The following is a 16,154-nucleotide window of genomic DNA, read 5'->3' on the forward strand; positions in this document are numbered from 1 at the left end:
TATTTCGTTGCTATTTAAAATTTGCTCTCTCTTTATCTTAAATACAGCTTTATATATGCACTCCCATTTTTTCTGTAATTTAGCGGTTTAAACGACCATCCCACCCCCATTAAAAAAAGAAAACAAACGGGAGTGTCAAGGAGACCTTTTTGCGCCCCATCTTGTACTTCTGCGAGTGCCTCATGGAGAACGTTGGCTGCCACACGGGCTGACGCCCTTGCTAGATATGTCCTTCCCATCTCCTGGAGGAGGTCATGATGACATATGATATTCTCTCTCTCTCTCTCTCTGTTTGCCTTCCTCTATACAAGATCCACTGAGCTTAACAGCCTTTTTTTCACTGAAATAGCAATAAAAACCTTAAAAAGAAATTAAAATATGCCTATTTAATTTCGAAATTTTTAATTTGTACTATACATAAAAAATCGCTAGAAACATCTAGTCACAAAATAGATTTCCATGATTGAAAAATAATTAGTTTCAAACTACTTCCCAAAACAAATACACACAAAGTAAGCAAACATATAAGTTTGCAAGCTCATAAACAAGGCCCCGAGTGGTCACTAGTTCATAAGTATGTATTGAATTGAGCCTGAACGTTCACATTCAGCTTCTTGAGTAATTCAGTATATGGCTGGACAATAAAATCACAACAATAAATATCGATTGCATCTGCATTTTTTAAAAACTTATATTATTGCAGCCACGTTAAAATTGATTGCATGCCAATAATGTAACGTCAAAACTACTAATATTTTCATTCTCAATATTGCTTCGTTTTGTAGTTGCATATCCTACTAACGTATCAGAATGTTAATGAAATTTAGCATACAGTTTAGTAAATAATGAGATGCGGACACAGAACGGTTAGATTTAGCTTGCTATCTACCAGAAACGGTAAGTAAAATTATTGCTTGAAGCATTAAATAAACGTTTTTACGATATGCACATTTTACAGTAATTGTTTTGTGGCGATTTCGAAATATGTAGTTGTGCAAGCCTCTAATCATCTGGAACAAGAGTAATTTCAAAATCAATTTTGCGGTGCAAGAATTTATTCCTGCTAAATAATTTATACGAATTTGGCCAAAACTAAATCACGAACACAAAACAACAAAGCATCTGTACCGACGCTTCAATGTGGTTTGGCCTAAGAGCAATAAAATGCAAATCTGCATTCCTATCATCCAATTATATTTGTTTATTTTTGTATAATAATTCACATCAGAGAGTCCAAACGTGAACAGGCAGGAGACTGCAAGAACATACGATAACTAATATGTCGATTGAAAGTCAAAAGTAAATCACGGTGGTTCATTGATACGATTCCTTGGTACTATTGACTGATAGGATTCAAGCAGTTTTGGAAAATAAAGATTTACAGATGCAAAGATTAAAACAGAGGAGTAAGTCACAGTTTGGTCACTGTGTTATACTAAACTCCCTGTCACAGTACATTTGTCTTGCCCCGCCTCTCTATTTGTCTGTCTGTATGTCTGTCCGTCTCGGAATACACACAAGTACTTCAGTGTCTTGTGTGACGATTTGTAAAATGTTGCTGAAATTTTCATTTTGACTCAATATTTAGAAAGTGTACCTTTCAAACCATTTTCCAATGTGGAGGAGGCGAGGAGGGGTTTGAGTGAGGTTTTTTTCCCACCCTTTTTCTCAGAATACACATGTTTGCCAGTGTCTTGTATACCGATTTAAAAAGTTCCTGAAATTTATGTCTTTACTCCATAGCTATAAATTTTACATTTCAAACCGCCATCCAGTAGGAGGCTGGGGTAACTGAGGTCTCTCTCTCTCTCTCTCTCCCCGCTCCGATGACCTAAGTGGTTAGAGCGTCCGCCTAGGACGTGGTAGGTCGCGAGTTTGAACCCCGGCCGAGGCATACCAAAGACTAATATAAATAGTGCTCACAGTTGCCTTGCTAGGCGTTCAGCATTAAGAGGTTAGTGTTAGGATTGGTCGGCCTGGTGTCAGCTCGTGCGACTTAGAAACGTGTATGCGTAACGCTAGAAACCACAATTTTCCGCGCCATGAACTCTTGGTGCATCTAGGTAACATTTTCTTCTCTGCTTGTGTCATGCAACGGCCGACTAGTCAATTAAACATTCCTTCACCTCAATGACGAGCGCCTTAGCAGTAAAGTAACCAGGAAGTGTCATGTATTGAATGTATGCTCTAACTGTAGGTAACAAATTCTATTCAAATTTAAATTCCATTCATCACCACTGAAGTGCGTAAAAGTTTTATCTCAGGTTGGTCTTAGTTGTGTTCTTATCTCCGTGTTCTTACCTTTGTATGCATCAAGACTTGCAATGACAGAAGGTGAAGACGCCGGAAAATGGTAAGATATAATGAATGTAATAAGTTAAAATGTGAATTATTTTTAAATGGCTTTAAAATAGTATTCACTTTGATATATTTGTTTTTCATTTACATTATTTTTTAAAGTTGTGCTTGCTTAAAGACAAATTCTGTTTTATCTGGTTAATAGTAAGAGATTAACATATTGAGTAAATATGCTTCAGTATTTTTTATCATATGTCTAGTGAACGTATAATTTTATCATACACCAGTATACCCGTGTTCTTGTCAGACTCCGGTACATCCGTGTTCTTGTCAGACTCCAGTACACGCGTGTTCTTGTCAGGCTCCAGTACACGCGTGTTCTTATCAGACGTCCATTGCACGCGTGTTCATGTGTTGAACGTTCTTTGGTGCTTCATGGGTAAACATACTTCAGGTTTTTATATCGCGATACTCGTTGACTCGTTTCTGAAGCGGTGATTGATTATTGGTGAATGATTATAACCCTAACGAAAAGATTAATAGCATTACACGGGGTGCCAAATTCGAATAGAAAAAAATTAATTGATTATGTTTTATTACTATTGGTATTATTTGCTGCTTCTTGATTGCACGCTTGCTTCTATTTCATCTGACATATTGTGGCTTGTTGTGGCGCCAGAGATCATGAACATGTTTTTAGTGTTCTTGCTTTTTCAACGGATGACACTTTCAAAACTAATGATGATGATAGTAATGACTGCATATTTACAACCGGTACTGGTAAGACAATACCATCATAACAGTGATTACAAAAGTAATTCGTAGTCATCACATCCTCACCCAGATAATCGTGTACGTTCAAATATGCAATCATGCATGGATAGGCCACATTTAAATCACGCATGTAGTAAGGACTGCATGCTTCTATATAGAGAGTCCGCCTCCGATGCGGGAAGTCGCGGGTGCTATCCCCGGCCGAATCATACCAAAGAGTTATAAAAATGTTACTTAACAGCTGCCTCGCTAGGCGCTCAGCTTTAAGAGGTTAGTATTAGGACTGGTCGGCCTGGTGTCAGGATAATGTGACTGGGTATACAGGTCTGCGGCATGATGCCCCAGTAATAGACGTCACTATAAACTGTCACACTGAAGATATCGTAGCGAAATGACTGAAATATCCAAATCTCTCTCTCTCTCTCTCTCTCTCTCTCTCTCTCTCTCTCTCTCACACACACACAAGGCCGACAAGGGGGAGGGCAACCGGTGATATATCCCCGGGACCCGGACCTGTAAAGGGGCCTGGGCCGAATAACACTTTTAAATCCCTAAAAAGAAAACTTTTGTTTGGACAAGAACTAGGGGAAACCTGTGTATTTCTTACCCCAGGGTCCGTGATCGCTGTCTACGGCCCTGCACACACACACACATGCTGCTAAACTTGTTTATATGTCACAAGAACGCCCGTCTTTCTTGAAGCTTGCATATAGTAGTAGAACTGGAGAAAATCTTGGTAACCTTCATACTGCCGACTCCAAACATTTAAATATGTGATGGATTTCATGTACGGATATGGTACCTGGGGCAGGTACAATAGAGAGCAGAAAATTGTCGCAACACTTTGTCTTTCACCAGCTTCACAAATTGCTTTCTAATGTCTGACCATCTTGTCGTATTGTGGGGGAAAAACTGACGCATAAAAACACCACTGAGGGCAGTGAAGAAGTTATAACATTTTGTACTGAATGAAATATAAGGTAACTACATGCATGTACTATTTATATACATGTCGTCTACCTCTATAAGTTATATATGTACCACGCATCAGTGCTATATATCAATATAAGCCGGAATAAGCGGAGACGAGGAGCAGGTATATGACAAAACAAATAAAAAAAGCAGAAAAACGTACCGACTTATATGTAACAAGATAACCGGGTGGGATATTTCGGATTAACAACAGAACACGTAATGACGACACATATATGATTTAATGTGGCGATTTATATGAATAGTGGATTATGAAGATGTGTGCGTATTTATAATCCAAATATTGGATCTATTTAACAAAAAACGCACAGTTTCAAAGATGAAAAAAATATACAAATAAATTAGTTCAGTAACCCTAAACACAGGATAAATGATTTCACAAATGATTCAATAATGGAAAGATGAATATAGTTCACTCAAATAGTAAACAATGTAAGTATTTACACATAGTAAAAAAAAATGTATTCGCTCAGGTAGCGAAATTATGTCACTAAACAAGAACGGATATACAATCTATCCTTCCAGTCCTGAATAATACACTGGGTCTTACTAACCCAAAATTAGCATACAGCTAAAAATACATGTGTGGAGATGCACTCCGTCACCCGTGCACCATATCCGCTCCACAGCTCCTCCGAATCAATTTCACAACCAATATAGACTCCGGACCCTCGGAATACTATGATCACTTGAAATATTAGACCCTCCGGACACTTAAAATATTAGACCCTCCGGACCCCCTGGTCCTTTGACGGCTCTACAGCTGGGTCACCTTAGTCCCTCTGGACACTCCGGACGCTAGACATTAGACGCTCCGGCACCTTAAACGCTCCGGACACACGGACGTTTCTACCCTCTGACAACACCGGACACCCCGGATATTCCTACCATCAAAACCTCACTCACTCACTCACTCACTCAGCCCTACAGCTGGAGTTGTGCGAATCCTTTTAGCAGGCCGCTTGCTGACAAAACCATTAGTATTGTAAAGGTCCTTTACATGTAGTGACGTATTTATACCTTTAGAATTTTCGTTATTCTTTATCAAAGGCACCTTGCACGTGTGGCACAGGACGAATCGTACTCACGATTTCGAAATACATAGACCATATTATAATCACCCTCGGGTATCGTTGTACAGAGAAAAAGAAACGAAACCCGAGTACATGTATTTAATTAACAACATTTACACCATTCCGTGACAATACCTCCCCCCTAAAAAAAAGTGGTATCACTTTTAGAACAATCACGGAATGTGAACAATGAATCATTATTAAAACTTCCAATTTTCAGACCGAACGAAATGATTTGCTAATTACACCCTACTTAAAAAATCAGCTCCCACATTTTCTGACCCTCGAATTGCCTCGATTCGAAAACTGTATGGTTGCAAAGACAACGCCCAACGCATCAATCTTGCATTGGTGACCTTTGCTTTATTCAAATATAAAAGCGGCTGATGGTCCGTTTGCAAGGTAAACTCCCTCCCAAAAAGATATGTATGGAATTTTCCTATTCCCCATACTAAACCTAGGCACTCCTTTTCAATCACGGAGTACTTTTCCTCTCTAGGGAGCAATTTCCTACTTGCATAAGCAATGGGCAATTTCATCCCCCCTTGCTCCTGTAGCAAAACAGCCCCAAGACCCGTATCGGACGCATCAGTCCTCAGTACAAAAGGTTTATCTATTTCCGGCAACTTTAAAATTGGTGCACTTACCAGTTTGTGTTTTAGAGTGTTAAACGCTTTTTCCTGGCATACACCCCATGAAACTTTATTCGGTTGCCCCTTCCTAGTCAAATCCGTTAATGGGCTGGCAATAGCCGAAAAGTTGGGGACGAATTTCCTGTAGAACCCGATTAGACCTAGGAAAGACCTTACTTGTTTTTTTGTCTCTGGTCTAGGGGCATCCCTGATTGCTCCTATTTTATCTGGATGAGGTTGCAACTGGCCTAGTCCATTTACCAGATGTCCCAAACATTCCAAACTGGAATACCCTATGCTACACTTAGTAGGCCTAACTGAAAGGTTTGCAATGTGAAGTCTATCGAACAGATCCCGTAATACCTTAACATGTTCATCCCATGTATGCGTGTAAACAAAGATGTCGTCTACGAAGCTGTCGACGTTTTCCGTTCCGTTTAATAATTTGCGCATGAGACGAACGCACGACGCACCGGCGTTGACTAAACCGAAAGGCATAACTTTAAACTGAAACAGTCCTTTGGGAGTCGCGAATGCCGTTAACTCGCGGACATTATCGGCGATGGGTATCTGCCAATATCCCTTGCTTAGATCTAATTTGGAAATGTATTTATGACCTGCCAATTTTGAAAATACACTTTCCATATCTGGCATTGGTTCTGCATCAAATACGGTGATCTTGTTTAATTGCCGAAAGTCGATGCAAAACCGGTTGGTCCCGTCTTTCTTTCTGACTAACACCACGGGGGACGAGTATGGGGAGTTTGAAGGTTCGATCACTCCCTGGCCTAACATTTTCATCACTTCTTCGCTGATTGTCTCCCGTGCATTAAAGGGTATCGGATATCCTTTAATCCTGATAGGCTCAGTGGTATTCAATTTGATCTCGTGTCGAATTAGACCCGTACAGCCTGGTCTGTCCGTGAACACATCTGGATATTTGGACAAAACCTCCATAATCTGTGTACGTTGACTCTCCGATAACTCAGGGCATACATTTATCTGGTCAATGCTTTCTTTACCAACGTCCATGGGGTATTCAAGGGGTATTTCTGTGCTGGAGACGAATTCCGCTTCGTCACCAGACCTATCCTCTATCACTGCAACGCATACTACATTCAAAATCCCTTTATCAATCGTTTGTCCAGGTCTCGCTACGTAGAGTTTAAGCATATTGGCATGAAATGTCTTGGATTTCCCTTCCATATCAATGATATAATCCATTTCGCCTTTCACCTGTCTGACTTCATATGGCCCTTTCCATTGGACTAGCAGCTTGTTGTTATTCGTTGGGAGAAGCACCAACACTTGATCGCCTACGTCAAATTTTTTACTCCGAGTTCCTCGGTTGTAGTACTTGGCGTACCTACGACTAGATTTCGCGAGTTCGTCTTGCGCCATCTGACAAGTACTTTCTAATCTTTCGCGCAAATCAACTACGTAATGGTATGTGGTCTTAACTTCTTCGTCCGCGACCTCGTCTGTCCACAGTTCACGAAGTATGCGCATAGGACCACGAACTGTCCTACCGTACAATAGTTCAAACGGGGAGAAACCCAAGCTTTCCTGAGGAACCTCACGATATGCGAACAGAAGGGCGTTCATATATCTATCCCAATCCTTCGGTCTTTCCGCACACATTCTCCGCAACATTTGCTTCAATGTGCCGTTGAATTTCTCGACCAATCCATTGCACATAGGATGGTAAGGTGTTGTGCGTAACTGTTTAAGGGACAACAACCTACTAATTTCTGCCATAAGATCTGAGGTGAATTGCGCTCCACAATCCGTAAGAACCTCTTCGGGCACTCCGACCCTGCTGAACATGTCTACGAGCGCTTCGGCTACACGTTCGGTTTCAATTGATGGCAAAGCTATGGCTTCTGGATATCTGGTAGCGTAATCTACCAGTGTCAAGATGTATCGGTTTTTCCGATCTGTATGCGGAAATATTGGTCCTACAATGTCGATGGCTACTCGTTTGAACGGAGTATCTATCAAGGGCATCTGACCTAACGGTACTCTAGTTACCCTGCCCTTAGAGATCGTCTTCTGGCAAACGTCGCACGAGCGACAGAACCGCGCTATGTCGCTATTGACGCCAGGCCAATAAAATTCTCTTAATACCCTATCCGTTGTTTTCTTTACGCCTAAATGACCTGCCATACTCGACTCGTGCGCGACCTTTAGTACATGTGCCCTAAATTTCTGGGGAACCACTAATTGCAAGAACTTCCTATCCGATGTAGAGTATTCCCTGTACATTAAACCCTTTCGAACAAGGAATTTAGAGGAACCCCCGTTCTTACACTTTCTCACGGTACCCGTTAATGCCTTCTCAGAGGTTGCACGTAAAGACGCGTCACGTTTTTGCTCATTTTGGAATTCTTCGCGGGATATATCAGTAATGGCTTCCGGTACTTTTAACTTACGCAAAGGTTTATTTTCCTCCTTTACCTGAGCCCTAGTTTGCACTGCCTGGATGATAGGGAATCGGAAATCTGCTATGGTTGGAAGTCTAGAACCCGGTACGTTGCCAATCGTCAGTTCATAGATCGGGTTGGCTACGCATAAAGCTTCCACAGTCCCGGTCAAAAAAGGTGTATCTATCATTATCCTTGCAACTGGAACGTGGTCGATTGTCTGGTCAAGCAACATGCAAGGTGATTTAACCCCAAGCAATTGATCATCGCGGACTAAGCTCCGTTTCACGACTACAGTAGTGCATCCCGTGTCTCGTAGAACGGTGACTTCTTGTCCGTTAACAGTGCCGTTTGCGGTCGGCACCCGTGCCTCTGGAAAAATACACGTGCCGATTGATTGGATCACATCGCGACTGGTTGTCTGAACGCACCACCGGTTCACGCACCGCTTTCCGCTTAACTTGCTGGGAAACATTAAGTTTTCCATTTACCGATCTTCTGCCTCTAATGGCTACCGCTACTTTCTGGACTGGTCCCTTCCGCTTAGGACAATAGTGGGAGATATGACCCACTTCCTTGCAAATGAAACATTGCATGTCACTCCGCTTGCCCTGGTTACTCCTACCAGATTTTTCAGGTTCCCTGGGTTTTCTGTCGTTGACCTGATTCCCACCTTTGACATCTCGCGTGATGACATTCTGCGAACCTCCCCGAGCTTCGGCGAACAAATCCGCCTGTGTGGCCATTTCATGTACATTTTTGAAGGATCTTTCCTTCAAGAATAAATATAACTCCTTGCCACAAGTTGTTAACAATTGGTCACGAAGCAAGAAATCGACAAGACCCTCAAATGTCTTGACGACTTTACCACATTCCACCCATCGCTGCAAATAATTGCAAGTCCTACTGACGAACTGTGTGAATGTTTCGCCTCTCTCTGGTTTACTATACTTAAACTTCTTGCGAAACCCTTGCTCGGTTAGTTCATATTTCTTGAGAAGTGCCTCTTTCAACACGGGGTAATTGAGCGAATCGGCCGTGGATAAACGCGAATACACGTCTAACGCTTTACCTTTCAATAACGCGCTAAGATGGAGCGGCCAATCGTCTTTCTTCCATTTTTGTACCGTAGCATACCTCTCGAACCTATTTAGATAACTATCCATATTATCTTTATCGTCTTCAAATGGGGGCAATTTTGGACCTCTCAGTTTAATATCATGTTCCCCATCTTTTTTAGCTTGCAATAGCTCAGAATTTCTTAGATGTTCCCTCTCCCGATTTCTATCTTCCATCTCTAAAGTTTCTAACCTTACCTGTTTTTCCCTTTCTAACTTCTCCCTGTCTGCTTCCCTTTCCCATTCTATCCTTTCCCTCTCAGCCTGTTTCTCTAGTTCTATCTTACCCTTCTCTAATTCTATCATTTCCTTCTGGGTTTCCCTTTTTTCCCTTTCTAATTCCCTCCCAGCCTGTTTCTCTAGTTCCATCATTTCCTTCTGGGTTTCCATTTTTTCCCTTTCTAATTCCCTCTCCTTTCATCTTTGGTCCCTCTCCCGGGCTTGTTCTTCACGAACGAAATTTCTAAGGGACTCCCCCTCATAACCAAACTGTTTCCCCAGTTCTACCAGTTCTTTCATAGAAGTCATTTCAAAAGTTTGGTGGTGACCAACCTTAAAGTGCAGTTTTATACAAACCACGTAATTACCACAAACCGTATTTTCTTTCACGAAATGCAACAAAAATATTAAATACAAAAAATTAAAGTAATATTAGGTATCTACCTAACCTTGGTGCTTTGTCAAACGCATCTGAAACACACAAAAAGCATACAAATATAATAAAACAATTTCAGTGCTCTGTTATATCCGGAATGATCCCACTTCTGACACCATTTGTAACAAGATAACCGGGTGGGATATTTCGGATTAACAACAGAACACGTAATGACGACACATATATGATTTAATGTGGCGATTTATATGAATAGTGGATTATGAAGATGTGTGCGTATTTATAATCCAAATATTGGATCTATTTAACAAAAAACGCACAGTTTCAAAGATGAAAAAAATATACAAATAAATTAGTTCAGTAACCCTAAACACAGGATAAATGATTTCACAAATGATTCAATAATGGAAAGATGAATATAGTTCACTCAAATAGTAAACAATGTAAGTATTTACACATAGTAAAAAAAATGTATTCGCTCAGGTAGCGAAATTATGTCACTAAACAAGAACGGATATACAATCTATCCTTCCAGTCCTGAATAATACACTGGGTCTTACTAACCCAAAATTAGCATACAGCTAAAAATACATGTGTGGAGATGCACTCCGTCACCCGTGCACCATATCCGCTCCACAGCTCCTCCGAATCAATTTCACAACCAATATAGACTCCGGACCCTCGGAATACTATGATCACTTGAAATATTAGACCCTCCGGACACTTAAAATATTAAACCCTCCGGACCCCCTGGTCCTTTGACGGCTCTACAGCTGGGTCACCTTAGTCCCTCTGGACACTCCGGACGCTAGACATTAGACGCTCCGGCACCTTAAACGCTCCGGACACACGGACGTTTCTACCCTCTGACAACACCGGACACCCCGGATATTCCTACCATCAAAACCTCACTCACTCACTCACTCAGCCCTACAGCTGGAGTTGTGCGAATCCTTTTAGCAGGCCGCTTGCTGACAAAACCATTAGTATTGTAAAGGTCCTTTACATGTAGTGACGTATTTATACCTTTAGAATTTTCGTTATTCTTTATCAAAGGCACCTTGCACGTGTGGCACAGGACGAATCGTACTCACGATTTCGAAATACATAGACCATATTATAATCACCCTCGGGTATCGTTGTACAGAGAAAAAGAAACGAAACCCGAGTACATGTATTTAATTAACAACATTTACACCATTCCGTGACATTATAATCCTGAAAAATATGCTTAACTATCTTCTCTCTACAAAGATTGTCAATCAAAAAAGCAAAGGAATCCAATAAAATAGAGAAGTGGATACAATATTTTTAAAGACTGATGCTCTTCTCATCTCTTAAACAAATGAGTTCCTGGATTTTAAGCTTCACCTCAGAAACTAAAGAAGACAGTTAAAAAGAGCCGGTGGGATGTTTACATAAACTGCATAGTTCTTTGTTCTGAGTATGATATGATTTAAGGAATATCAAGGACGTCAAGCCGAGACGTATTCATTAGCCATATTCAACGAGTTCTTTCGTCTGACTCGGAAATAAACACGAATGTTGTTTTGTATTAATTACATGCCTCCTCTTTTATGCTTTCGAAGAATTTTACCTTTGCTGTATGAATTAAATTAAACACAAATTGAGAGAGAGAGAGAGAGAGAGAGAGAGAGAGAGAGATTCATTGTTATGAATGATAAACCCATCTTGTAGGATGAAGGCAATTATTCACTGGCTGAATCTTTTGGATCCAATGTTTAGCCAAAAACTTTGATTTCTTGGTTTCTTACGTAGTACCTAATTGATTTACTAGACAGTCTATCTTGTCAGCTAATGTATGTTGTTTTATTTGTTTTATTTTAGGGTGATTTTATTTTCGCTTTATGCTTATTTCTTATGAAAAGATGAATGTGATAATTGTTACTATATTTAGATGTAGTTTTTTATTTATTCCTTAACGTTACATGGTTATTAAGTTCATCACAAAACTTGCCTTGAATATGAAAGAACTATATAAGTATTTAAAATAAAAAACACAATTTAACAAACGTTAATACTGAGACTTTCAGTTGAGAATGGAATCATATGAGACATAACTTGCTTTTTTATTTCAAATGCTAAATATGCATAATTTTCTAACTTACATATAAGTCTATAACGAGTTCAATTTATCGGTCAACACATAAAATCATAAAGGAGTGATTTATATTAATATCTGGCAATATTAATCCTTAATACAAGCCAATAAGTAATTATTTTTCTTTAGATCTAACGGTCTTCACTTACAGTTTTTGAAAGAAGGACTTTGTTTTGATAGTACTGTTCTGTGTTTAAGATTTATCATAAGCCTAAGTAGATTTTAATATTCAAAAGTTGGTTTGATGGATTTAAAAAAACTGGCGAGATTGAAGCAATAATGAAAACTTTTTTTTTTTATCCATTTAACCATACTTTTGAAAATCCATACATATCCAGTGTTGCAACAATGGGTGTTATGTGCTATAACATCACACCTTTTCATATTTTACTTTCAACAATGCTGTTAATATTACATTATCACTTGGGTACCAATATCTTACAAAACATTTTCATTTGATATGCAAACGATCAATTCCCCTATTAACTGTAGTAATTGATATTTACATGTTTACTTTCGAAACATATTTCATAAACGTAAGTTGCAAGTGCTCAATAGCATTGGTACTATGAAATTCCAAACTTTCGGATGCATATGATTCGATAGGGAATAATGTATCATCAAATACATCTTTAAGTTCTCTTGGTTTCAGCGTATACCTTTACAATAGTCTTCTTTTGCAGTGACCAGTCATGCGTATAAAGTAGCCGTAACTCTATAAAGTGAGTTGTTGTTGTTGTTGTTGGGTTTAACGCCATATTTCAGCACACGATAGGCTTTGCATGGTGGCCAGTATTAATGGTGGAGGAAGAACCCGGGAAAACTCCGGGAAGAACCACCGACCCACGAGAAGCTACTGGCAAGCTTTCTCACATACCCACGTTAGCTATAAAGTGAGACATAAATCTTACTGATAATCGGAATTCATAATAATTCAAATTAATTACATCTCTATCAATATTTATTTTTGAACCAATGAACTGAAATTGAATCAGATTCATGAGTTCATTTTTAATTAAGCAGTAAAATGATAAATATCGGGTCTGCAATAGATTTTTAAAAACATTGTTTTACTTGTTGATTTAAGTATAGGCAGTATTAAATATATAATCCAACTCATCATCCGAAACATTTATATTAGATGTAATACAAAATCTCTCCTTTTGAGGGTGTTTATCCATGTTTCTATCTCTAATGAGATTAAAATTCAAAATTGATAATAATTGATCAAAATTAAAAATTTATAATAAATGATCCAAATTCAAAATTTATAATAAATGATTCGTAGCTTGTTAGGTTGACAACAAAACTAATTTTCAAAATGCGAGTTCGTTTTAAACCTTATACAGGTAATACTTTTCCCCTATGTAAGTAGTACAGATGTAGACATATAATAAAAAACAGCCACTCAATCATTATTGTTTGAATTTACCAAATTTATGAAAATCATTAGATATATTTCAGTCTCTCTTTTCAAGGTTGGTTTATATATTTGATAGCTTTCATGTGGATAGAAATGCTAGTTATTATCCGCTTTGTTAAGTATCTTTGCTATATCTATACAGTTAAAAATTTCAGTTATGTTGAAAATTGCATAGTTGAAAATTGAACCTTGTTCTATCTGCAGCCCATTCCCCCATGCTAATGTTCAGAAATACACTCCTGTTCTTCCATGTTTGAATACACTGCCTTTAATTTTGTAAATAATTGTCTATCATTTTAAAGAGACGTTTCCCTGACCATTATCCTTAGTAACCTGGTGGGGAAAAAGAACGTTCAATGATGTGATAAGCATATTATATTGTTTGTAAAAGTTCAGCAAATAAAGCAATTGCATATCATATTACAGAAGTCGACTACTCACTAGGAAAAAGAAATAAAATACATGAAATAAGTGGATAATTCCCATGAATCACCACACCTCACAACAGAGTGCATAGAATATCACCCAAGCGTTAATCGTAACACTCCATATTCACCGTTGGCAGTGTGCATATCGTATAACCGTTATAACATTTATAAGCAGAGAAATTTGTATGGCGCGCGTGAACTTAAATTTTAAAGCTTGGGCTTCGGGTCCTTACTCTTCATACCTGCAGTATCGCCCTCTGTGTACATTTATATTAACAATTGTGTGGAACTAGGTATAACGTTAGCATATACCATTCTAATCCCCCTGTGTATATTTATATTAACAATTGTGTGGAACTAGGTATAACGTTAGCATATGCCATTCTAATCCCCCTCTGTGTACATTTATATTAACAATTGTGTGGAACTAGGTATAAAGTTAGCATATGCCATTCTAAGATTTAAATGTGAATCCGTAGACTTTTAGGCAGTCACGTGAAATGACTTGCGAACTCGTCTGTTTGTATAAGCGTCAGACATAATACCACTGCCGACTTGTACAGTTACCATCAAACAACGAAGAAATTTAATGAAGATATAGTTTTTCTTCATCAGGGGCTGAAACAATACAATTGCATGCAGTAATATGCCATGTGAATCTTATCTTGAACATCGTTGTATTTTCGGCATTCACACCGATCACGTTGTTGTAGTGTTTCTTGGCTTTAATCTTTCTGTTCTTCTTCCTATTCATCTTCATCTGCTTCTTCATCTCGTACAAGATGCTTTTGAGTAACTCATGGTTCATTTCACTGTTACTATAGTAACATTTATCATTTAGGTCAAAACACAGATGCTGGTTCTTGAAAAAAGTTCCTATTTATAACTCTTCTGCACAGCCTATACACATACATCGACACACGAGAATCCAAACACTCATATAAGGCCGAGAGAGGCCACAAGTTCATAAATATGCATCGGTATTGATACCTCAACTTCACATTTAGGTTCTTGAGTAATTCAGTCTGTAACTAAACAATGAACTCAAAGCAGTACGAATCTAACGCATCTGCAACGTTAATAATCCATCGCATACCAACATATGTGACGTTAAAGACCTTAACATGCTCGTACATAATATTGTTTCTGTTTTATCTGGTCTTCTGAGTCGTATGCAAACGTTAAAGAGTTTAGTATACTGTGTTACTGGACAATTAGAGGCAATGAATTAGTTACAATATGGCAGAAATGCTAGATTTAAAATCGGATGGCCTTTACTATTCCACTAACAGCAAAGAAAACTATCACTTGAAAAGTTAAAACAAGATTATTACGGTATGTTATGGTTTGGTGGGGAGTACCATACATTTGTTAAAGGCTTTAGTCACAATGAAAGAGACCTCATTCAAAATCAATGTTGCATTGCAGACATTTTCTTCCTGCTTCATTATTTATCGGCAACGAAACTTTAATGTACCAGCGCATGCGCTCTGTAAATGCAAATTTAGCCCTTTTTTAATCTGCGTATTTATCATCCAATTACATTCGCTCACCTCTTATATACTATCATTCATCTAAAAGGCCAACAAGTATAAAACTGAGGGGACATATGACGAGTGATATGTGGATGACACGGGACGAATTATGTCAAATGTCCATTAGAATGGTTAACTGTAGAGAATCAGTATTCCAAGATGTATGAGAAAAGTAGTAGGACAGAGCTGCAAGACATGATTTAGGCACAGTTATGCAATACATTTTTCTATCCGTTTATCTCTCTCTCTCTCTCTCTCTCTCTCATAATACACAAATATACATTAGTATGCTGAGTAATGATTTCAAAAGTTTGAATGAATTGTAATCTATGTCTTTCAAACAACCAGCCAGTCAAGCGGCATTAGGAGCCGTGGAGAATTGGCTCGCTGGACATATGTTTGGTCTCATGATTGGCGTAACGCTTGTCATTAGAATGGCCATTCTTACTCGAGTGCATATTGTGATACAACTGTCCTACTCTTACTGGTAAACTTTAAAAACTCAGATCACTTATGCTAGCTACAAAGTAGTCTAGTACATGTTCAAATCTACTTTGTCCAATTTCTCAAGACCGCTCATGTACCTAGATGGTTAGAGCGTCTGCTTCGAACGCAGGAGGTAGTGGGTTCGAATCTCAGTCGAGTCATACCAAAGACTTATGAAAATGGTACTAGCAGCTGCCTCTCTTCGCGCTCAGCATTAAGAAGTTAGTATTAGGACT

General features: G+C 38.8%; 1 protein-coding gene across 20 annotated transcripts in view; it reads left to right on the top strand.

Annotated features, from left to right (window-relative positions):
- Positions 1–2,208: 2,208 nt before the first annotated feature.
- The window catches only part of LOC149771348 (uncharacterized), a 106,815-nt gene continuing 92,869 nt past the window's right edge, over positions 2,209–16,154 (top strand). For 15 of the 20 annotated variants that reach the window (XM_089948575.1, XM_089948587.1, XM_089948586.1 and 12 more), the window contains exon 1: positions 2,215–2,353. In XM_089948575.1, the coding sequence (XP_089804701.1) occupies positions 2,325–2,353 (29 nt within the window). In that variant the 5' untranslated portion in view covers positions 2,215–2,324. Of the gene's footprint in view, positions 2,354–16,154 lie in introns of all 20 variants that reach the window. The other 5 variants (XM_089948572.1, XM_089948579.1, XM_089948573.1 and 2 more) reach the window with 2 other exon arrangements.

Source organism: Sinohyriopsis cumingii, unplaced genomic scaffold (genome assembly GCF_028554795.1).
Source record: "Sinohyriopsis cumingii isolate HCF-2022 unplaced genomic scaffold, ASM2855479v2 utg001938l, whole genome shotgun sequence".
Lineage (NCBI taxonomy): Eukaryota > Metazoa > Mollusca > Bivalvia > Unionida > Unionidae > Sinohyriopsis > Sinohyriopsis cumingii.